Source organism: Ptychodera flava, chromosome 2, assembly GCF_041260155.1.
Source record: "Ptychodera flava strain L36383 chromosome 2, AS_Pfla_20210202, whole genome shotgun sequence".
NCBI lineage: Eukaryota > Metazoa > Hemichordata > Enteropneusta > Ptychoderidae > Ptychodera > Ptychodera flava.
This window is the reverse complement of record NC_091929.1, coordinates 6,090,992-6,114,996: the sequence shown is the minus strand read 5'-3', so window position 1 is coordinate 6,114,996 and position 24,005 is coordinate 6,090,992. Positions and strand designations below refer to the sequence as shown.

The following is a 24,005-nucleotide window of genomic DNA, read 5'->3' as shown; positions in this document are numbered from 1 at the left end:
AAGTTAACGTTAGATTTAGGTTCAGTAATTTCATACCAGAATTACCTGAAAAGATTAAAAGATTCCTGACTTTGGCTTTGACTTTGGCTAGTTTCACAAACAAACAGAACTTTTTTGCCATAAAACGATTGCATTTACTTCAAAGGTATTTATCAGATCTCTATTTTAAACTTTTCCCGTGGTGATACATGTACATCGACTTTCACCCACAATGCACATACAATTTGACCCCTTAGCACGAGACAAAAGCTATTTATAGACCGTAACAAGCTAAAAAGTAAAAGACCCACTCGGTATAATATACACTGATTTTGTAAACAACAAGGAGCTCGGCAGAAGGAAAGTTGTAAGGCAGATCGAACCATACTCCGGTGTAAAGTTTTCAAATATAATACCAGACATTAAACAACGATACAGGCTGTATTGAAAAATGAACACTTGGCATTCTTAGGTTGGTTCGGGAGTAAAGCCGGAAACTGTATTTTATTGACTGTCACGAAACAAAATTCTGAAAAATACATGTACAGATACAAAATGATAGAGTCACAATCAACGAGGCAGAACAGTTGACTTTTTCAACAGTCTGGCGGTAGTGTTACAGCGTCCACTTGGCAACGTTGTACTTTTGTCTGTACTACAGATATTTTTACATGAGAGAACTTGAGAAAAAGAGAAATTTTTAATATGGAATCGAATAGTCTCATCATGTTACAAACACATTCCCCTGGCTATTTTTCTGTCAGTCATTTTTAATTAGAACGATCAAAAATGTGCTGTTCCGATAACCCGACCTTCCCTACTTTTTACCTGCCGACCCTAAACTTTTTAGAGCTACGTCACGTAAACACGGAAGTAAAAAAAGAGAAAAAAAAACCCGTAAAATCACGCGTTCGTTACATGGCATTTGATTTTTGCTTGAACAAGGATGTCTTTTATGTTTTTTTCCCTTTTATATGTATAGTACATTTTTCTGGAAATGTTGTGGCCAGTATTTGACCGCCCTGAACCCCTGAAAAATGCATATTTAAAAATAAAATGTTTTGGAAAAAAATTCCAGTCGACCTACCTAACTTATTTTTGAAAACCATGTCATCGGAACAGCATAATTTAACTTTTTGGCCTTATTCTGAGCTTCCAAATTAGTTGTCAGCAATTTTTATCCGACTGTCTCCAGTAGAAATCCGACTGTTGCCAATTTTGACCACGCATAGGAATTTTAATGGGTATACTATAGTGAGCCATCATGTCAACGGGGTCCATTATGCACCCATGATTTTTGTGTTGCTGAGACATCCACCTAATTTACATACGTCAGCTCAGTATGCGTCTGAATTTATGTCCTTAAACAATAAGTGTATCCTCGAGTACCGTAACTAGGGCACAGGCATGCTGCCCATATAGTAAGCTCACCATATATTTCTCTCAATGATCAAAAAGTGATCTTTTCACAAACATAATCCGACGAAGAAAGAGTATGCAAATCCATTGAAGGTAAAACTATCTTGAACCCGACGCGAGAATCGATCGTGATCGAAGTCTGATATCCCTCCCGCAACTAGAACAGGCAAAAACTCAGAAAATATTACGCGACATGAATAGCGGTTCAGTGAATACAGCAAAATAACAACTAACAACACGATGCTGTGCTTTTAATATGTAAATAGGGCTCTGTAAGCAAGCGAACGACACAATATATAATTTGTGTTGAACTCAATACACGCGTTCCACGTCATCGATGGTGGTTAATTTTGAAACGCAACTCGGCATTAATTCTGGCAGTAATTTCGATGTATAGGACTGTTGTTATGACAACTTCATCACAATACATTCGACACAGAAGCTAGTAACGCTGTAAACTGTGAAAACAAAAGGTTAGAAAGTTTTACAAGCCCTCTGCTTAATGATTCTTTCATAGGGTCCAATAAAATGTCGTGATGTCGGCTACACCACCTTGCCTAGGCTATTTTGAGTCATTTCACAATGTCTTTCCTTAGGTTCATACATGAGACTATCATTTGTTTCCACCATCTGTAACTAACATTATTTGACGTGACGTTTCACGCAGATCGAACCTGTAATGCGGCATGCTCATTCATTGCAAAAATTATTCAACGGTTGACATGTTTGAGCAGTAACGTTGAAAACATAATCTGAAAGTTGATTAAGGCAGTATGTGCCTCGAAAGCGAAAGTTCTAAAAAATTGCTCAAATTTTCCTCAAGGAATATTTCAACCATTCTCTTTCAAAATCAAGAAGTCCGAATATCTGTCCCCGAGGCGCTTTCTACCACGGATCACGGATCAACGCAGTTTCCGAGCTCTAAAGCCTGCCGCACACGAGAGAAATTAGCTGAGCAAAATTTCATTCGCAGTCGCTTGCGGTTCGATACACGGCGAATGCTGTCAAAGTACATAACAAAAAAGATAGATTGGCCTATTCTTCTAATGCGTACAGCAGCCTTCGCCGTGTATTGAACCACAAGAGACTTCGTTTTCAATGCTACGTTCATTTTGCTATGTCATGTGATCTCAACACGCGCGCTTTAGTCAAAAAGACTTTCTCCGGCGAACACGGTGAGGAATTTGCCTCGCGAGGCAAAAAATATCAAACAGGTTGGATATTTTGCTCAACGCCTCGCGAGGACAACAAGTCACAAAAACCGCATACGAGGGTAAACTAGCTGAGCAAACAGCCTCGAATGAAATTTTGCTCAGCTAATTTCTCTCGTGTGCGGCAGTCTTAACATTTGCGTATATGGATAACGTGTGGAACAGTTCAGTGCACGCTGAGGGAGCGTTCACTTTTCATGAGCAGGGATTGAACCGGAAAATTCTTCCTGTGCATCAGTCCTATGTTTTTCTGTTCTCTTCTGAGTATATCACAGGTAACTGCAAGCAGTTACCAGCTTTGATTTTGTCTCTTTGTTCCCCAAATTGGTTGACAGATTTTGATGCTTTAAGTATTTGTTCAGACTGACCCTCTATAGTTGGTCGTCTTTTCTCGACAGCAGTTACTGGCTGGTATGGGCCATCGCGTTCACCCCACGATCTAGGCGACAGCCTACTTTTAACGTGACAATCTGCTGTTCTGTTTTGATATTTATATGCCCACAGACTTGGAGCAAGTCTAGTATTTGTTCAGTTGTTGTACATATAATGTACATGTCGTGTACCTGGCATTGAACCAACTGCCAATACACATTGCCATTTCCGTAATCCACTCTTTGACCACACATCCTGGTATTTCTGTTGATACACGACTACCAGGTTGATTGAAAACTCTGTAACACTCTACCACATTTCCTCCGGACCTCACTTTCAAGGGAAATTGTGCATTTTCTCATATTGATGCATTTTTTCAGAGTGAAATTGAAGCATGTGCAATTCCTTCATATCACCAAAAATGGCAGGATAAGAGGTCATGAAGGGGTCAAATAGCCAATTTACAGACCAAGGTATCCCCCCTGGGGTAAGGAGAAGCAAAGTGAGCTACGGTATAAAAAGTGCTTGATCAAGGACACGCTCCTTAATGGAATACTCTAGCCACAATACCATAATACTACCTGAAGGCTGAGGATACTTTACTGTATGGTATATACATATATTTTATAGCTATTTTAAGAGTTATAATACAAAAAAGTATATTTATTATTGCTCCCTTATTGCTAATAGATATAAAACAAATTTAAGTTATTGACAAGTTTCATCTATATCAGCCTTTGTGTTTGTTTATCCAGATAAGTTCTGTACATGCCTTTCCTGAAAACTGGTCAGATATCAACAGTAGTGCTATACAACAACACAAGGGGAACTTTTCAATGTATGCCAGGTTTCAGTCATATAGTTTGTAGCTAATCATTGCCTCACCTCAGCCAAAGGCTGATAGGAATTGTTCATTGCCCTCAGCGAGCTCAATTTACAAGAAGACAGCCAGTGTAGATCTGCCAAGGCAAGATGTTCATGTGACAGATGATACATATACTATTATTCAGATTAACAGTGAAATGACTTCAGACAATGAAATCATGGAGAGAATCATTTTCATTTCCCAGAAAACACGATTGCAACTAATTTTTGGATAATTGGATAGTGAAGTAATGCCGATTTAATGTACAAAAAACTGTTCAGAAAGTCATGATATGATCGATTTTGTGTGACTGCGATATTTCCCAGTTCAGTTCTGGGATTTTACGCGTGTAACTTCAAAACAGTGTCACTCGGTCTCGGGTGCACGGAAGTTCGTGTCTTTGGGCACTTCACACTAGTACTAAGGGACTGGTAAGTTTCTTCAGCCTGGGGGCGGTGGATTCATGGGGGTCACCCTGTTTTTGACTTTGGTGATAGGGGGGTCACTATGTTTTTGAAATACCCAATAGGGGGGGTCAGTACGTTTTTGAATTTTGACACAGGCTCATCATTGCCTAAAATGCTAGTGTCAGCCACAAATTTCATCATTCAGTTGTATTTTTCGGCGCGCCCTTCGGGCGCGTAACTTTAATAATCAGTCATATTTTTCACCACGCCCAACTTTAACATATCAAACATACATACATCAGAGATATTTGTATGTTCAATATTTTTCAGCGTGCTCTTCAAGCTCATTACTTTAATATATCAGACATTTTTCAGCATGCCTTCAGGTGCATGACTTTAATATACAAGCATATATATCAGAGATATCAGGATGTTTCATATTTTTCGGCGCGCCCTTTGCGCACCATACTTTAATAAATCAGAGATATCTTGATGTTTGCAAAGTGAAAGTGTACATTATGAAATCTGCATTTCATATGAAAAGGATGACAAATTCCTGATACTTTTATGTTCTCTGTATGAGAATTCAGTATGAGAAAGCAACATGCACAAATATTTCACAATATTATTTGATACAGTGACTTATTAGTCCCCGCGGACGAAGTCCGGCGGGGACTTATAGATTGGGTCCCGTCTGTGCGTCCGTCCGTCCGTCCGTCCGTCCGTCATCAAACTGAGTTTCTCAGACACTGCTGAACCAATTTCGTTCAAACTTGGCACAAAGGCATAGCACTATGACCTACAGATGCACGTCGATTTATTTTGTGATACGATCGAATTTGGCCGCGAGGCGGCCATTTTGTTGCGATTTTTCATGTCTTTTGACCATAACTCAGACATCCTTGAGCAGATTCTGTTCAAACTTGGCACAAAGGCATAACACTACGGCTTTCATATCCATGTCAAATAATTTTGCGATATGATTCAATATGGGCGCGAGGCGGCCATTTTGTTGCGATTTTTCATGTCTTTGGACCATAACTCAGACATCCTTGAACAGATTCTGTTCAAACTTCGCACAAAGGCATAACACTATTGCCTACATGTGCATGTCAAATAAGTTCACGATACGATCCAATATGGCTGCGAGGCGGCCATTTTGTTTGCGATTTTTCGTGTCTTTGAACCATAACTCAAACATCCTCGAACCGATTCTGTTCAAACTAGGCACAAAGGCAAAACACTATGGCCTACATATGCATGTCAAATTATATTGCGATATGATCCGATATGGGCGTGAGGCGGCCATTTTTTGCGATTTTTCATGTCTTTGGACCATAACTCAGACATCCTTGAACCGATTCTGTTCAAATTTGGCACAAAGCAAAACAGTATGCCCTTCATATGAACACCGATTTATTTTGTGAAATGATCCAATATGGCTGACAGGCGGCCATTTTTTTTGCGATTATTTCATGTCTTTGAACCGTAACTCAAACATCCTTGAACCGATTTTGTTCAAACTTGGCACAAATTCAAAGCACGTACTATGGCATGCATATGCATGTATCAATTAACCTTGTGATAGGATCCAATATGGCTGCAGAACTGCCAGTTTGTTGGAATTTTGCATGTCTTTGAAGCGTAATTCAAAGGTCATTACACCCATTTTGTCCAAACTTGGCACAAAGATCAAGCACTATGGCATACATGTCAATTTACTTCGTGACATGTTCCATATGGCTGCCAGATTGTCATTTTTTCGAATATCGCTGCCCGATGGTCATTTTTGGATTTTTTCATGTCTTTGAGGCTTAATCATATGCAAATATTCTTTAACCAATGTTGTTAAGACTCGGTACAAAGATAAAGTACTATGGCATACATATGCATGTCTACTAATTTTGTGCTATGATCCATATGGTGAAGAGACAGCCATTTGATTTCAATTTTGGTGTGATTTTTTTATGTCTTTGAAACATAAACATAGGTCACTGTCTCTCGATAGACTGATTTTGTTCAAACGTGATACGAAGATAAAATACTATGGCTGCATTCTTGTGCACATTAATTTGTTTCATTATATGATTCGAAATGGCTGATGGCTGATTACAACAACATACCCGATCCCATAGCATTTCGAAAATTCCACCAAACCATGTGTATAGTATGTGCCGTCATGACACTAGAGGCAGTGAGGGCATCGTTATGTGTGATGTAATCAAAGTTCCTTCAGTGGTCATTACCGGCAGAGATGAGTCATTTATTGAACGTTCCTTAGATTACTTTATTATGCAAGTCACAGGCCTGATGCACCCCTTGCATCAATGTCATTCCACAGCGACCTAGACCACAGCTACCTAGACACCAAAGATTATAACAAAATGGACAAGCGGGACTGTGTCATCAACGATGACTTGTTTTAGAGATAGAAAAATGACAAGATATCTTTCGTTCTCATTGATGCAATTATTTTCCTTTGTGTCACAGGTTTTCTGTAGAAAGATGTTTTTATGAACAAAATAACAGTTAAAAAAGGCAGTTTTTGTCATTATTAGCTGTGCTTTTATGGTTTCAATGTTACAAGAAAAGGTCCTCTCAGACACTGTACACATCAGATTTGGCTAAAAAAGCTCTCTATGGCTCCTTAGGAGATTTAATTGGATGGTTGACAAGTCTTAACACCCATCAAAGTTTTTGATTCACTGCTTTTTCCTCTTTGATATTAATGATTGACATCCATTTCTGTACAACAGTTCAGGACATCTGGTTAAGCATAGAAAGTGTGAAATACATTCACAGCTCATTCAAAATACAACTCATTCAAAATGTACTGTATTCAAACTTTAAGATTGACACTTTGAAATTCCTATCTTACAACTGACATGTTAACAATTTCATTAAAACATAGAATGACTATTTAAAATATAAATATATATGTAAAATGTAAAATATAATATATATATATATATATATATATATAATATATATATATATATATATACGTATATACACGATATATATATATATATATATATATATATATATATATATATATATATATATATTATATATATATATATATATAATTTATGTCCACCTTTTGTTTTACCTATGTCGCGCGCCGGGGGGGGGGGTCACCCTGTTTTCGAAATTTGGAATAGGGGGGGTCACCCTGTTTTCAAAATTTGGAATAGGGGGGTCAGCCACTTTTTGATGTCGGCAAAAAATAATCCACCGCCCCCCCCAGGCCGAAGAAACTGACCAGTCCCTAAAGATGCATACGAAACACATGAAATTTAGACTAAAGTGGATAAAATTCGGTTTGAGCAAAGTTGAAGTCTTTCAATTTAGAGGCGTGTACTACCTTGCATGGGGGTTTATTGCTATGACAAATCCGCAGCAGCATTCTCCTAGACTCTCTCACAGCCCTTCACCGGCTACGCCTCAGACCGTAATACCGCCCTTAACAGTTGAGCTTAGCAAGCTAAGCTCAGCGAGCCGGCGAAGCTCATGTTCCGATACGGAACTTTAGGCCGGCTGGCTCGATAAACCTCGCTTGCTAGAAAGACCGTTGAGGGCGCATCACCATATGGTTGAGCACAGAGCTGCGTAGCGAACGAGGGGCTGTGAGAGAGTCTAGCATTTTCCCTACAAAGTTATGTTCTTTTAAGAAAACAAACTTAAAACACACATTTTTGGTAAGAAACCAAACAGAGAATTAGAAAAGCAAATACAATATGGATAATTTGCGATCTTCTGAAAGATTGCGTGTAACTCCTCCTCGCGGCTATTTTAATAAGTCCTACGGTCATAGAGCATTTTCGGTATGTGCTGCTTTGCTAGGGAATGCACTGCCTTCAGAAATACGTTGTGCCAGAAATGTAACATCTTTTAAACGTTGTTGAAGACCTTCCTTTTTATTAAATTTTACTCGTAATTGTAGTTTTTTAGTTTTAGCTGTTTTTTATATCTTTTAAACACTTGTGTTCAGCGCACTAAGACGTTTGTGGAGTGCGTTTTTTAAGAATTAAATATTATTATTATTTGCAACGAAAGAGCTAGGTACCAAAAATCGTATTTAATGAGGAAAATTGATTATATTATATTGGGCTGGCACTAAGAGCACGTTATGTATCGATGTTGCTTATTTAAAACTAAGGCAAAGCATAATTCAGATTCGTTTATTTCGATGTTATGGTTTTTTAAAAGTTTTGGTTACGGTCGCTATGGTTGTTACTGGTGTTTTATGTTCGTGTTGTTCTTGCTGTTCTGGACTGACTCGCATGCAGTTGTTGCACACGCTATGACATAACTATATCCAAGCTAGATCCATCTTTCCTGTATAACTCCCCTTTTCCTTCTACTTCCAGGAACATTTGCTAAAATTGTAACGGGACCAGCTTTGATGTGGACGGCAATGTATAATACCTATTTTTCTAAGATATTGGTGATACGAGACGATAGTCAGACGATATACACAAATGCATCCTATGGTTTCCCTGTTACTGCAACTGAACTGCTTTCTAACATTGGGGCCATCAAAACCGCCATAGCAGTAGATTACGAAGACGAACTCGCTTTCTGGGCCGATCCCGGCTACAAGAAGATCAACAAGGCTTCGTTCGACACGGGGTCAGGCGACACTATCTACGAAGGCATATCTGCAAACACTGAAGGGATCACTGTGGATTGGGTGGCGAAGAAACTCTACTGGACCGACGCGTCGTACAACTGGATTATGGTGAGCGACTACGGTGGGGACCATGTACACGTGCTAATCTACACAGGCTTAGACAGACCGCAGGGTATTGCTGCACACCCAGCACGTGGGTAAGTTAGGAATACAATAACTTTATATTTGTCACTGTAATTGCGAGAAAGCGACGTTTTTGGTCTTTTTGTCATCGTTGCTTTCTTATATTTATATTTGTTTTGTTTATATGCGTCAAAGGTATATTGGTTTGTTTAAGTCTTGACAGCATTACAATGAAGTTTATAACCAAGGAAATGCTTCTAGAAATCCTAGTAACTCTTGGACAAATTCTTTAGTTATTTGCGTTCTGTGTGATAACGATTCATCAGTCTTACTCCTTGGAGTTTTTAGAAAACGTGTTACAACATTTTTACCTGATCTTATCATGAATCTTACAGTCACCTGTATTGGTGCGATCGCGGATCAGTAAGTAAGATAGAAAGAAGTAATTTGAACGGTGATCAGAGAAGAGTTATTGTAAGTGAAGAAACGGACGGCGACAAAATATCTGGACCTAACGGCTTGACAATCGATTATCAAGAAAATAGGCAAGTTCTTTTTAACTTTTCACGTTGTGTGCATAATTTGGCCCATCACCTGTAGGGGTTCATTTTGAAGCTATCAAGTAAATAAACTTTTCATCAGCTTATTTTCGCGTGTGTGGTCCTTGGTGGCGCCGCAATGGGAGAGTGCGGTAATCTCATCGCTTTGAATTTTCGTACGTGGGTCAGCAAAAGGAGACAAAAACTGCAAAATATCTATCTTTATTCCATATTAATGCCGCTGCATTTATTATCACAACACGGTCCCTCCACGGGACCGTGATCACAAGTACTGCCACTGGCTACTCATTCCTAGGGTTGTCGCCGAGTGTGATTTTACTCAGCAGTTCGAGAAAGTTTTCAGTGTAAACAAAAGGCAGATTATATCTTCATTGAAACTATAGACCAAAAGTTTCTCTTAATTTCAAATTTGCAAGCCCCCTGTAGTCATTGTGAAAACTATATAGGAACAGCACAGAGAAAAGAACAAAATACACACATCATTTTTATGATAAACAAGTATTTTCTATCATGTCTGACTTTCACGTCAAAGTATATCGCGAAATTTTCACAGACTGAATTAATCCCCTGATAAGATTAACACAGTATGGGATTAGGCAATTTTATGGACTAGCAGTAGTGTTTGGTCCAGTGGTCAGGTTGCAATTAGCATGTTAAGTCAAGGGAGACGAGACTGTTGATAGAAACACATGGAGTGGCAGGGATAGATATTGCAAGTATTTATTTAAAATATCACAAATATCATCATAAGGAGCCATAGTCATTCTAGAATATTCAAGAATAGACATTGATTTTTACAGAGTTGTAGCATATCTGAAAAGAAAAGTCCGGAGAAAGTTCCATCTTACTGAAATAGGGTAGAATGCCCCTCGGGGACAGGTATTCAAACCGTCAAATTCTTAGAATTCTTTTCTCCTCTACTACTTATGGGGGCTTATTTTAAAGCTCTTAGAGCAAGACAGATTTTTACCGTCTTAGTTTTGTGAAAATCGAAAATTTTATTTTTCCCCGTAGACTTAACACAGTGACGGTAGCCATTTTTAGTTACAAATATTGGTAAATCTTGGGGTAATTGTTTCTTTAGTGCAAACTTTGCATGTTGACTCCTGATTTTTATCCTTGTTTCGGTGAGAGAATTATTAAACGTTTCATTTAGAAAAGTTTAAGCAAAATATTAAGTCTAACCTTTCACTTTCGAAGCGCACACTACCTTAACATGCACAATAAAATGCGGAACATGAGCGTACCATACACTGATACAAACACGGAGGAACCAAAGGGTGACCAACTTTCGTACTCTGTATTTAGATTATATTGGACAGACGTTTTCCTGAAAAAGGTCATGGTTGTCGACTTGAATACAGATGCCTACAGCGTCAGGGAAGTGTTTGAAGAGAACAGCTTCATATATCCTTTCGACATCGCTCTTGATCAGGTAATGTTTATAGACGTTCCCTTGTCTCTTCAGATGTTTGAATTCAGTTGCCTCATAAAACATTATCACGATCAGCGCGTAGCTACAAGGTGCCACAGGGGAGGCAGTACATAAGTTGGGATAATGAAGTGATTTATTCTTCGTTTTGAATGTTTTATATTCCTTAAAGTTGCTGCCGATGGTCCTCTCTCTACCACGGTCAGTAGAGGAAGAAAATATTCTCTCCCCTTTCCGCCTCTTATTGTTATGAAGTGAAGCTGTATTCCTTAAGAGGAAAAATGTATTTCGTGCTTGCCATGTGGCGATAACGAGGCTTATTGATATGATAACGGGTGATATCCACATTTGAAATGATGATGACGACGATGATGATAAAAGGTACCAACATAAGCTGTTTACTTGTTCCGCAATCACCTACATCGACATCTCGCGTTATACTTCTTAAGATAGCGAGATTCAAGGTTTCGGCAGCACAAATTGACCAATATCAATAACTTTAAGATGTTTTTGTCTTACACAGTATGTCATGTTCATCACGGACTTTGCAAGTAATCAATTCTGGATAGTCGACAGAACAAACACTGAGAACAGGTACCCGTTAGAATTCCCTGGCTCCAAGCCTATATCTTTGGCTCTGTACGCGTCTTGGAGTCAACAGCCAGAAACTAGTAAGTTGATTCACGTGTTGACAACACTTTAATCTGTGGTGGCGCTCTGACTATCGTTCCTATTGTGAGAGTGATAATGAGGGCACCGCATATGATTGAAGAGTGGGTGACACAACTCTGCCACAAACAACGATGTGCCGCCCAACTTTCAAGGTTTCCAAATCCTTTAAGCTAATTCAGGGACTTTCTTCAAATTTGCTTGAGTCAACTGTATACTAACACAGGTACTAATGTGTGAATCTATCGTCGTGGTGCGTCAAATTTGTGAAGCTACATTGGTCAGGCGTGACTCGACAGGACACGCTACAGGCACAATGAATATTTCATGCTCAAATTGCGATTATATATTTTCATGTGATACCATTGGGTAAAAGTTCAACCGAAGATAAAACCGAGCGGATTGATGTCTTTATGTCTACAATCGTAGACTTGTACAAAGTGTATAAAGTTATAGACTTTAAGCCCATCTACAGCCACTGATTGATTGAAACATTTAAAAATACCGTTTATTCATTTATTTTTTATTTATTCTAGGTTCCTGTTCTGTGCTCAACGGAGGATGTCATCAGTTGTGTGTTGGTGATCCTGGAGGTCATAAATGTCTGTGTAAAGACGGTTTTTTACTGGATACTGATCAACGCAGTTGTGTTACAGGTATATTCACTACAATAGATACTGAGATGTAATTTAGGTTTTGGCATGCACCCAAAGATATTCCAAGGCATAAATTAAAAAGTACTCAGTGGTGTGAATAATCTAAAGACAGACTGACTGACTGACTGATTGACTTTCTATCTTACTTACAGGCCTACTTACTTACTTGCGTATTTACTTACTTACTTTCTGACTAACTTGAGTGATTGATTTCTACCTTGCTGACAGACTGACTGACTGACTGACTGATTGACTGGTTTGTGGGTGGCTTGCTGGTAGTCTCGCATGCCAGACCTCGAACCTGCGTCTGCGCTTGATTGAGCAACGAGCACATAGCCGCGAGCTGGCGCAAGTTTGGAGATCTGGCTGGAACCAACAGACTAAAAATACTGTCCAATGGGATGCTTCGATGCTCGGTCTCTTCAAGAGGGCAGCATTATCAATTTTTCAGTCATATAGGTGGAGCGGACAAAAATGCGACTTTTGTACTCAATTGATTGACTGTGTCAATCAACGAGGAAAGTTTCAACGGAAGAAAACTGTCTTGAATTGACCTCAGCATGAACCCTATCACCGGAAAAAACGCGTAAGGTCACTGTACTATATTAAAGAAACGAAGAAATCGCTAAAGAAAACCCTTTATCGTGATAGCGTTTCTGAAAGGAAACGACGATTTTATAAATTTACCGACAGGTGACAAGTCAACTGTGTTAGCAGATTATTACATTTGGCGTCGAACATTTGCATTAATCGACCTTCGGACTAGCGACTTTGCTTGTGAAGAACAGTTGATTGTCGATAGTCGACATACTCTACATGTCACTAGATTCAAAAGAAACTCGTCATTTCCTGGTGTTCATGGGGAACACGTATATGTTGAACGTGTAAATATTTGTAACAGCTAGCTAGTCGTAAGTGGTCCAAAGTACGTAATTAGCATAGAAACGACAGCTCCAACTCTGACGTAATCACATTCAACAGCAGTTTGTTCCGAGTCCAGCCAGATCTCGCAACAAAAAAAAGTGACTCATTTACTGCTTCGGCTTCTTAATCACTCGCAGAGCATGGAAAATTTGCCAACATTACATATAACACATTGTTTTGAACCTTTTGCCTTTAACAGTGTCTCAACATCATTTTAACGCACCTCGCTCGCTTGTTTTGTACAACTTTATCACAGATACGCACTTGGTACCAGGACATCAATTGCTTTTCACAACATCTGACTCACTTTGTCGTCTGCAAGTTGATTTTGCCCATGCCGAGTGGCCTGTCTCGGAGTATTGCTTCATTTCTGGGATCGAAGCTGGTGCAATGGACTTTGATTTCTACCAGGACAAACTTTACTTTCACGACAAGCAAAGCAAGTATATCCGACGGATGACATTGCGAGAAAACCCGACGTATGAAGATATACTGATGAGCAATCACACGGTGACTGGTAAGTCCACCTGCTACAGACTGTTAATTTTCCTGTAATGAAAACTATACTTTCTACGTCAGTTTCCGGCTTTCACATTGAATATACTGTATTAAATGAGAACCTTGTACGCTTGGAGTATTATAGAGAGCATGACGATATGGTTAACAAGTAACCCTACTACGATAGCATATGCAATTATTGGTCGTATTGATAATCTTGTGTGCAAGACTGACGTTTCCAGGGACAATTCAGAACAGTCTTATCAAATTCAGCATGAGGGGGGAGCTACTTGATTTATGGGACTAATGGAGGGTTTTTTTAGGGGGGATATTGCACGCAGGTGAGGAAGAAAAAATAATTTGATCCTGTAATGGCTTTAGAAAAAGATGTTCCAACAAATTTGCATTGTTCCTGCATTCGGAGAAAAGAATGCGATGCATAACTGACAAAAGAAAACAAAAATTGCTGTCGCACTGACAGAAAAAATTGCTGCTATATCCATTTCTTCCACCCCCATAAATCAAATGGCTCACCCCTAACCCTTAGACTCAAGTATCTCCACAAAATTATGGTAGGACCCTATTGAAAACCCCATTTGTTTTGATCGCTAAGATTTGGACAGTGTTCATTGGTTCGCCATTTTAATCCACAAATTTCAAGATGGCGCTTTCACTCATTTAGAGTCGATATCGTAATATCTTGATCACAATTGTCCGACTTTGTATTTTATTCTATATAGTCTCTTGCCAACTAATGATGTCATATTTCTCAAAGCGTAAGTTTGTCGAGTAGTGAAATACATTGATACATATATCCCATGACTATTTCGTCCCTCAAGGCATTAGCATTGATTGGTTAGCCAGTAACATGTATTGGACTGAGGTGGAAAGCAAGGCTATATACATATCGAAGCTCGACGGTAGCTACAAAACCAGGCTGGTGTCAGACAACGTTGACCATCTGCAAGGGATAGCTGTTCATCCCGATGAAAAGTACGTATGAGGGCGTAGCTTGCGTCGTCTGACAAATTTTGCAACAATTCATGGTGGTTATTAAAGATTTTATGACGGTAGTGATGACAACGACAATGATGGCGGCGACGACGACGACGACGACGACGACGACGACGAATGATGATGATGATGATGATGATAATAATGATGATGATAATGATGATGATGACGATAATGGTGATGATGATGATGACGATATGATGATGATGATGATGATGATGATGATAATGATGATAATGATGATGATGATGATGATGATGATATCGATGATGATGATCAAATTAATTTGACAAACAAACGGCAACTGATCCATTACATCTGATGAAGCATCCGAAATGAATTCGGGGATGATTGGTTCAAGTTGTACGCAATGCACTGTATTATTCCAGCTCCAACTATTGCAGTAAGAGACAGAGTTGCCAAATTTTTCTCATTTGCATATTTCACGATTCCATCACTGCAGTAGCCTTGGGGAACGTGTCATATCGTCACCTGTCTGTCTGTCTGTCTGTCTGTCTGTCTGTCTGTCTGTCTGTCTGTCTGTCTGTCTGTCTGTCTGCTTCTCTCTCCTTCGTCTTCAAAGACGATATTCAAGAAATGGTAATCATTCGGAAGATAGTGAGTATGTTGAAGTCGATTGATATGCATTCATAACGTACTTAAACATAGTTGTGTTGTGGTCTGTACTCTCGCTCTAACATTTCTCCACGTTCAACACTGAATAGGTTATTGTTTTGGGCTGACAGTGGGTCGCCTCCTCGCATTGAAAAATCTGCCCTCTCCGGATATCATAGAAGTTACTTCGTCTCTACGGATCTTACCACGCCGACTGCCCTCACTATCGATTTCAACAACAACAGGTGGGTATGGCTGATCAACAGACTATGCAGATTGTCGGCATATAACTGACGATTATCTGCGAGCTAACCACGATATATGAAGTAAGATCAAAATATGATTGAGTGTTATCAATGTAGATAAAGAAGGCTGAAGAACGCATATTGAAAAATAATGGTCGATGCACAAATTGAGGAAATCTGTACATGGCCTCGCGAATCTTGGGACACTGTAGCGTCAGACTTTGGTGTACTACTCACTCGCCGTTTATATTGTAAAATTCGATGTGAGGTAGTAAGCACCTCTAAATCGAAAGACTTAACCTTTTGCTCAATTTTTCTTAAACTAAACTTTAAACAACGGTATTTCAAAATCACAAATAAAAATCGGGGTCACCGTGCAAGTGTTTGTACTGCTGAAACAAATAACTTCAAATTTACAGATATATGAAATTCAAAATGGCCACCACCCATTGTTAACTCTATGGAAACAATTGATTTTCACAGAAACACGCCTGGGGAAACTTTAATTACTTCTTGAGCTTCAAAATAAACTTTTCCCCACGTGATAGACCAAATTGCTATATATTGTAGAAGAAGTTTAAAAGTCAATATATATATATATATATATATATATATATATATATATATATATATATATATATATATATATATATATATTTAAAACTATCTACTGTTGATTGACCAATCAGAGTGCTCAATTCAGGGTGTTTTATTTACTCATAAAGCCTTGGTCACCAAATTCCAGAAACGAATGAAAGCGCTGTAGTAAAGTACTGTCCAATCAAAAGTGAACATGTCATATTCTGTAGACATCTGGTACGTTTTAATATTCAAATTTGGTAACACAGCGGAAACCAGCTGCAACACAAAATCTGCTGTGCCCTAGGGCATTTATATAATGTGGCCTAGGGCATTTATAGGATGTTCCATTACATTGGAAGGCTATTTCACAAATAAAAGTTTTAATTCATATCCTACACATGTTGCATTGACAAAGGGGACGGTTGACGTAAACACATTGAAAACGAAAATATATCAGTTAGGGGCGATAGTTTTTAAGTCGGATAAAACCCTCGAACTCGGGCTCTTCTGGTATATAAAGTCCAACCCTACGATAAAATGTCTCGGCCTGCGGCCTCGACATTTTATTGTTGGGTTGGACTTTATATACCAGAAGAGCCCTCGTACTCGGGCTTTATCCTATACATATAACCTTATTGCGTATTTTACAGATTGTACTGGGTTGACTTAGGAATGCAGAGAATCGAGTCTATCAATACAGATGGAGACCAGCGAGAAATTCTTACAACCATTCAATACGACGTTTTCAGCATCACAATCTTCCAGGTTTGACATTTGCTTTATTCCGATAGCATTTTATCCAGTAGTAATGTCCAGAAAACTACTATGTTGTGCTTTCAGGAATTGTCTTGCCTAACAAAGTCTAGTTTGTGTGTGGCTAGTTATAGTTTTTTTCTATTGGTATCTCGGATCACCCTGTCCTCTTTCTACTCCCTCTCTCCCCATTCCTCCTCCTCTCTCCCCATTCCTCCCCTCTCTCCCCATTCCTCCCCTCTCTCCCCATTCCTCCCCCTCTCTCCCCATTCCTCCCCTCTCCCCCATTCCTCCCCCTCTCTCCCCATTCTCCCCCTCTCTCCCCATTCCTCCCCCTCTCTCCCCATTCCTCCCCCTCTCTCCCCATTCCTCCCCTCTCTCCCCATTCCTCCCCCTCTCTCCCCATTCCTCCCCTCTCTCCCCATTCCTCCCCCTCTCTCCCCATTCCTCCCCCTCTCTCCCCATTCCTCCCCCTCTCTCCCCATTCCTCCCCCTCTCTCCCCATTCCTCCCCCTCTCTCCCCATTCCTCCCCTCTCTCCCCAATTCCCCCGCTCTCTCCCCGTTCCTCCTCCTCTCTCCCCATTCCTCCTCCTCTCTCCCCATTCCTCCCCTCTCTCCCCATTCCTCCCCCTCTCTCTCATATTGTTTAGAGTATTTAGCTTATAAGTTGTGCAGAATAAACAAAATCGTCACTTTTACAAACATTCTTTTGCATTTGCTAAAGCACTGATCTTTATTAAGGTATATCATTCACTGATTTCAAACAAGCACCGTTTCATAACCAAACAGCACTGATAACAACGTTAATATTAATAGCAAATCAATTAAAATAATGCCATTTTTTAAATCAAGGACCACCTTTTCTGGACGGAGCAAGACAACATTGTTGACTATAGTCACGTTCAAGACAAACGTATTCAAGTATTTCGAACGGGATCTTCCCCTGACACTATCGTAGCATTTGACAAGTCTAAACAAGTTCTGACTCCAGGTAATATTTCGCCGCATTATTACAAGACGTCAGTTTTAATGAAAAAAGTCATTTACATACATGTGTTTGTATAGCATGAGGCCCTGTATACCTCGGTTTAATTGGTTGGCTGATTGCCGTATAGGAATGTGTAATCTTGAACAATGAACGTCGAGAATAAACTGGAATACAAGATATGAAACACGGATGGGATTCTTACCTATTCGGATCATTTTAAGATTATTTTGTTTATTTTCTTATTTATTTGTTTATCTATTCATCTACTTGACAAGTCAGCGGGCACCGGTACCGGGTCTAATAGTAGACTCAAGCATGATCAGTGGGTAAATGTGCAGCATCTCAAAAGCTGTTATCCAATTGGTTGACTGAATCTGATCGTTATAATTCATTGTTTTGCTAGGCGCCCTCTAGACATGTGCTAGCCCTAACCCCAGGCCTCCCTAAGTCAACAAAGATTGATGCAAAACGTTGTCTGTGTCCACCAATCATCATTTTTGCCGTCCTGTTTAGTGAAACTTGTGCAGTCAACAACCAACTTTGATCTTGTCATCAGTTTTATAGTGTCCTTCTGGAAGGATGAACTTATCCTCAGGATGGCAGCTTGGGGGTTGGGGTTGGGCGGGCGCTTTTCCTCTTGGCCGGCAATAAATAACAAAAGGCCATTATAAACCACGTGACTTCCACACTCGAAGCGACTTGGTTCTGACCAGAGACAGCTATTTCTTTAACAGTTTGTTCTAACATACACATTTCCTTTCGTTGTAGGACCATGTGACATTCTGAATGGAGGTTGTGATGAAATATGCGCGCCTAGTGCCTTCGGAGCGGAGTGTGTTTGTAGTCAGTCGGCCAGTCAGTCTTGTTCAGTCGGTAAGTTCGATGTGGATGCTCTGTCGTATACAGTTTACATCCGGAGTGGCAGTATCTGGTCTTGCGATAAAATCCCAATGCTAAATAAACAAGAAGGCATTTATCGTCAACTGAAAAGTCTAAAAATATTTATGAAATTTGAATATTTTTAATAAAATCTGTGTTGAGTTTCCCTTCCGTTCGGCAATTCTTGAAATACCGGTATCACTAAACGGATTCAACAGCATGAGGTTTATCTCTCCTTTCGGCTCTGCAATATATGGACAAGTCACTGAACGCCTATGGATCGCACTCCTTGATCGCACAAGCATGTACCATATAGTGTATAGGCCCTTTATATACACATATGCTATATTGAACATGCCGTAAACGGCTGTGTCAAGTGCGATCCACAGGCGTTCAGTAACTTTCCGTGCAGAACCGACAGGAAACTCAACCCTGTGAATCCGTGACATTATTCGGCCAACCATTTTTTTCACCCTGAAATCGGAGAATGAAAGTCGAAATATGGGTAGATTTCATGATTTCATCGGTTCACTGACCATTTACATTAAAATTGGACCAAATTTCGATCTTGAATTTGCTCTGTTAGCATTCACTCTCTGAATTAAGAATGACACGTTCAGCGCGGTATCTTTTGCGGCCAACCTTATTTGTAATCAATAATGCAAATGGGAATTACGAATTGGGTGAAATACTAAATTTGGTGTTGGTTTTCCTGAATACGAGTAGCGACCTCAATGACGAAACTTCTAGTTATGCAACATGTTAACAGCAAATCGAAATTAGAAATTAGAAATTGGCTCCACGTGATTTCTACTGACCCATTTTCAATATCACTTCATAGGTCCTTGACCCGATTTAGTAAACGTTAACATAAGTGACACAAAGTAATGCCACCGGACACGATCAGGACATAACTGTAACAATTTTTTGGAAGATCGGCACTAGATGTGACAATTTTATGAACCTTACACGCGCAATTTTACCGTAATTCTTAGCTGTGAATTGCAGCCGTGCTAGTGGCGTCCATCGAACGCGCTCGGGTCAAGGGTCACCGCCACAGTACCGCTGCGAGCCAACCCAAGGCTGTCTTTGTAGTTTAGTACGACAGCGATCAGTGTCGCTGATTTAGCTAAGCTCGGGAAATTTTCAACCTCTTTAAGCACCTATCATCGACAGCCCATTGAATGCAATTACAATCGTCGCACTTTAAGTACGGGAAATTCTTCACCCCTTTATTAGCACAGCTGTCGTCCAATCGCCGCCACCCAACATATACCCGTGCTTTTGGTACCGAAGATTGTCAGTCTTTTACCGGACACCTCTTTTACCCTGCTCCCGCCGCCTGACATCCTTATTCACGCTCTTTATGTCCGGAAAATTGTCAGCTCTTTATCGGATACACTTGTCGCCAATTCCCGCCGTCCGACTTACTAGTCCTCGGCGATTTTAGTGGTCGCTATTGCCAAACCTTTATCGAGCACATTTGTCGCCTAATTCCCGATACTCTACAACATACATCCGTTCTGCCAAGACTTGGTTTGATCACTCAGTACGAGACTTTCTTAAGCTTCTATCATTACGGCCTTCAACTGCCTCATGGAAGATATTAAATTCACGTTGAAAAGTGCCACTCCCATACCTCAATAGGCATTTCTGCCATTTAATTTTTGCTGACTCATTGAAAGGTAAATTTCTTTGAAAAAAGAAAATCTATCTAAATCGATGTTTGGTAGGTTAAGATATTCCCATCTGCGGCATATGTAGATACACAATGAAATTTGTACATTTTTGTCTTTATTTACTTTTCTGACGGGAAGTTGGTAGTACCGCAGTGGCATACCTGTCGGCTTCTGCTAGTATATGACTATTGAAACTCCCGCACTTTGGTAACGGAAGATAGTCAGCTGTTCATAGGGCACTTATCGCAATCTGCCCACTCAGAGTCATTCAATTTCACGGACCTTTAATAGGTACGGCAGATTGTCAATCCTTTCGGTGTAAAGCTTTCGCTAACTGCCCAATGACGCGGCCATTCCAATCCACGTTCTTTGGTACGGAAAATGTCAACCCTTTTCCGGGCACACCCGTGGTCTGCTGCCTGTTGACGGTGATTCAAATCTACGCCCTTTTTGTACGGAAATTTTCAACCTCTTTCCCGGCATAGCTGTCCCCGGCAGCCCCTTGCATGCAATTTCAATCGTCGCACTCTAAGTACGGAAAATTTATCGCCCCTTTAATTAGCACACCTGTCGTCAAATCGCCGCCATCCAACATTCAAATACCCGTACTTTTCATACCGAAAATTGTCTGTCTTTACCGGACACTTCTTTACCCTGCTCCCGCTGCCTGACATCCTTATTCACGCTCTTTATGTCCGGAAAATTGTCAGCTCTTTATCGGGTACACCTGTCGCCAATTCCAGCCGTCCGACTTTCTAGTCCTCGGCAATTTTAGTAGTCGCGGCGATTGCCAAACCTTTATCGAGCACATTCGTCGCCTAATTCAAGATACTCTACAACATACATCTGTTCTGCCAAGACTTGGTTTGACCACTCACGAGCAGTACGAGACTTTCTGTAGCTTCTATCTGCACAGCCGTCAACTGCCTCAGGGAAGATATTAAAATCCATGTAGAAAAGTGCTTCTCCAATACATCAATAGGCATTTCTGCCATTTAATTTTTGCTGACTCATTGAAAGGTAAATTTCGTTTAAAAAAGAAAATCAATCTAAATTGATGTTTGGCAGTTAAGATATTCCCATCTGCGGCATATGCAGATACACAATATAATTTGTACATTTTTGTCTTTATTTACTTTTCTGACGGGAGGTTGGTGGTACTGCAGCGACATATTTGTCGGCTCCTGCCCGTTTATGACCTTTGAAACCCCGCACTTTGGGTACAGAAGATTGTCAGCTGTTTATCCGGCACTTATCGCAAGCTGCCCGCTCAGAGTAATCCAATTTCACGGACCTTAGGTACGACAGATTGTCAATCCTTTTTCGGGTAAAACTTTCGCTAACTGCTCGCTGAAGGCCATTCCATTCCGCATTCTTTGGTACGGAAAATGTCGACCCTTTCCCGGGCACACCTTTAGTCTGCTGCCGGTCGACAGCGATTCCTATCTACGCATTTTTTGTACGGGAAATTTTCAACCTCTTTTCCGGCATACCTGTCCCCGGCAGCCAATTGAATACAATTCCAATCATCGCACGTTCAGTACTGGAAGTTTGTCGCCCTTTAATTAGCACATCAGTCGTCTAATGGCCGTCATCTGACATACAAACACCCTACATGTGGTACCGAAGATTGTCAGTCTTTTACCGGACAATCAGTTACCTTGGTCCCGCCGCTGACATTCTTATTCATGCACTTGTGTACGGAAAAGTGTCAGTTCTTTATCGTATACACCTGTCAACAATTCCCACCGCCCGACTTTCTACTCCTAGCCAATTTTAGTGGTCGGTATTGCCAAACATTTACCGAGCACATTTGTTGCCTAATTCCCGATACTCGACATATAAGTTTACATCTGTTCTGTCATTATTTGGTTTCACCACTCAGGAGCAGTTCGAGACTTCTTAAGCTTCTATCAGCACGCCCTCAACTGCCGCGGGGGAGATTTCAAAATCCCCGTAGAACAATGCCACAGACACGGAATACAATTTAGCTAAATCTGCGACACCGATCGGTGTCGTAGTAAACTACCGAAAAAGCCTATGGGTTTGCTTGCAGCGGTGCTGGTGACCCTTGACCCGAGCGGGTTCGATAGGGGACACCACTAGCACGGCTGCGATTCACAGCTAAGAATTACGGTAAAATTGCGCATGGAAGGTTCATAAAATTGTCACATCTAGTGCGAGTCTTCCAAAAAGTTGTTACAGTTATGTCCTGATCGTGTCCGGTGACATTACTTTGTGTCACTTATGTTAACGTTACTTAAATCTGGTCAAGGACCTACAAAGTGATATTGAAAATGTGGAAATCACGTGAAGCCGATTTCTAATTTCTAATTTCGATTTGCTGTTAACATGTTGCATAACTAGAAGTTTCGTCATTGAGGTCGCTACTCGTATTCAGGAAAACCAACACCAAATTTAGTATTTCACCCAATTCGTAATTCCCATTTGCATTATTGATTACAAATACGGTTGGCCGCAAAATATACCGCGTTGAACGCGTCATTCTTAATTCAGAAATAGAATGCTAACAGAGCAAATTCAAGATTGAAATTTGGTCCAATTTTAATGTAAATGGTCAATTGAACCGACGAAATCATGAAATATGCCCATATAAAGTTTCGACTTTCATTCTCTGATTCCAGGGTGAGAAAATGGTTGGCCGAATAATGTCACGGATTCTTGTGGACTCTGCTCAGTGATTCTTTCAAGGGGGGTATTGCAAATCAGAGAGGAAGCTCATTAATAATATTCATATATCATAAATATTTATATATTTTGCGGAGACGACAAACGCCTTATGGCAAAATGGCATTATATTCTTATGGTAATGATCACCCGATATGATACACAAGGCTGCGACTTGCAAACATGGCCGGTGATTAAATATAAAGAAAAATACGTGCACCAGAAGTTGCTTCATAAAAAAATTGTGCAATATCCATGATTCAGGTGTCAATAGTGAATGATAGGTATAGGCCCTATGGTTGGTAATGAGTAATGAGAAATAAATAGCATCATTGTTGTAGATTATGCAATCTCTTCACGCGGGAGAAAAATCCTTCCCTGGGTCTCCAAGTTTAGACACATACAAAACATTTACAGATAACTGAAATGTAAAATGGACGCTGTGGCACCATGCGTTAACTCTGTGGAGAAAACTGAATTTGTTTTTCCACAAAAACAAGACGTGAAAACTTCTTTTACTCCAAAGTCTACAGACCAGGTCAGACGAGCATTGTAAAAATTTAAGAGTAGTACGAAAACATGACCCGAGGCGCGTTCCGTCTTAATGTCCATGATTGTCTCAGTGATTTATATACCACATGTAGGTGTTCATTTTAAAGCTCTTGGTGAAAGAAAACTTTCACCGGCTTAGTTTTTCGAAATTCGAAAATTTTTATTTTTCTCCATAGAGTTAACACTGGGATGGCGGCCATTTTGATTTCTAATCTTGGGTAATTTGTTTCTCTAGTACCAAAATTTGCACCGTGACCC

At 40.1% G+C, this 24,005-nt stretch overlaps 1 protein-coding gene across 1 annotated transcript in view; it reads left to right on the top strand.

The window, feature by feature from the left end:
• Positions 1 to 24,005, top strand: part of LOC139152095 (low-density lipoprotein receptor-related protein 4-like) — a 40,374-nt gene that overhangs the window by 5,704 nt on the left and 10,665 nt on the right. Inside the window, exons 2-12 of the mRNA XM_070725202.1 lie at positions 8,627 to 9,086; positions 9,408 to 9,557; positions 10,881 to 11,007; positions 11,528 to 11,675; positions 12,210 to 12,329; positions 13,510 to 13,770; positions 14,591 to 14,744; positions 15,491 to 15,625; positions 16,858 to 16,972; positions 17,814 to 17,952; positions 18,718 to 18,822. Coding sequence (XP_070581303.1) covers positions 8,627 to 9,086; positions 9,408 to 9,557; positions 10,881 to 11,007; positions 11,528 to 11,675; positions 12,210 to 12,329; positions 13,510 to 13,770; positions 14,591 to 14,744; positions 15,491 to 15,625; positions 16,858 to 16,972; positions 17,814 to 17,952; positions 18,718 to 18,822 — 1,914 coding nt within the window. The remainder of the gene's footprint in view (positions 1 to 8,626; positions 9,087 to 9,407; positions 9,558 to 10,880; positions 11,008 to 11,527; positions 11,676 to 12,209; positions 12,330 to 13,509; positions 13,771 to 14,590; positions 14,745 to 15,490; positions 15,626 to 16,857; positions 16,973 to 17,813; positions 17,953 to 18,717; positions 18,823 to 24,005) is intronic.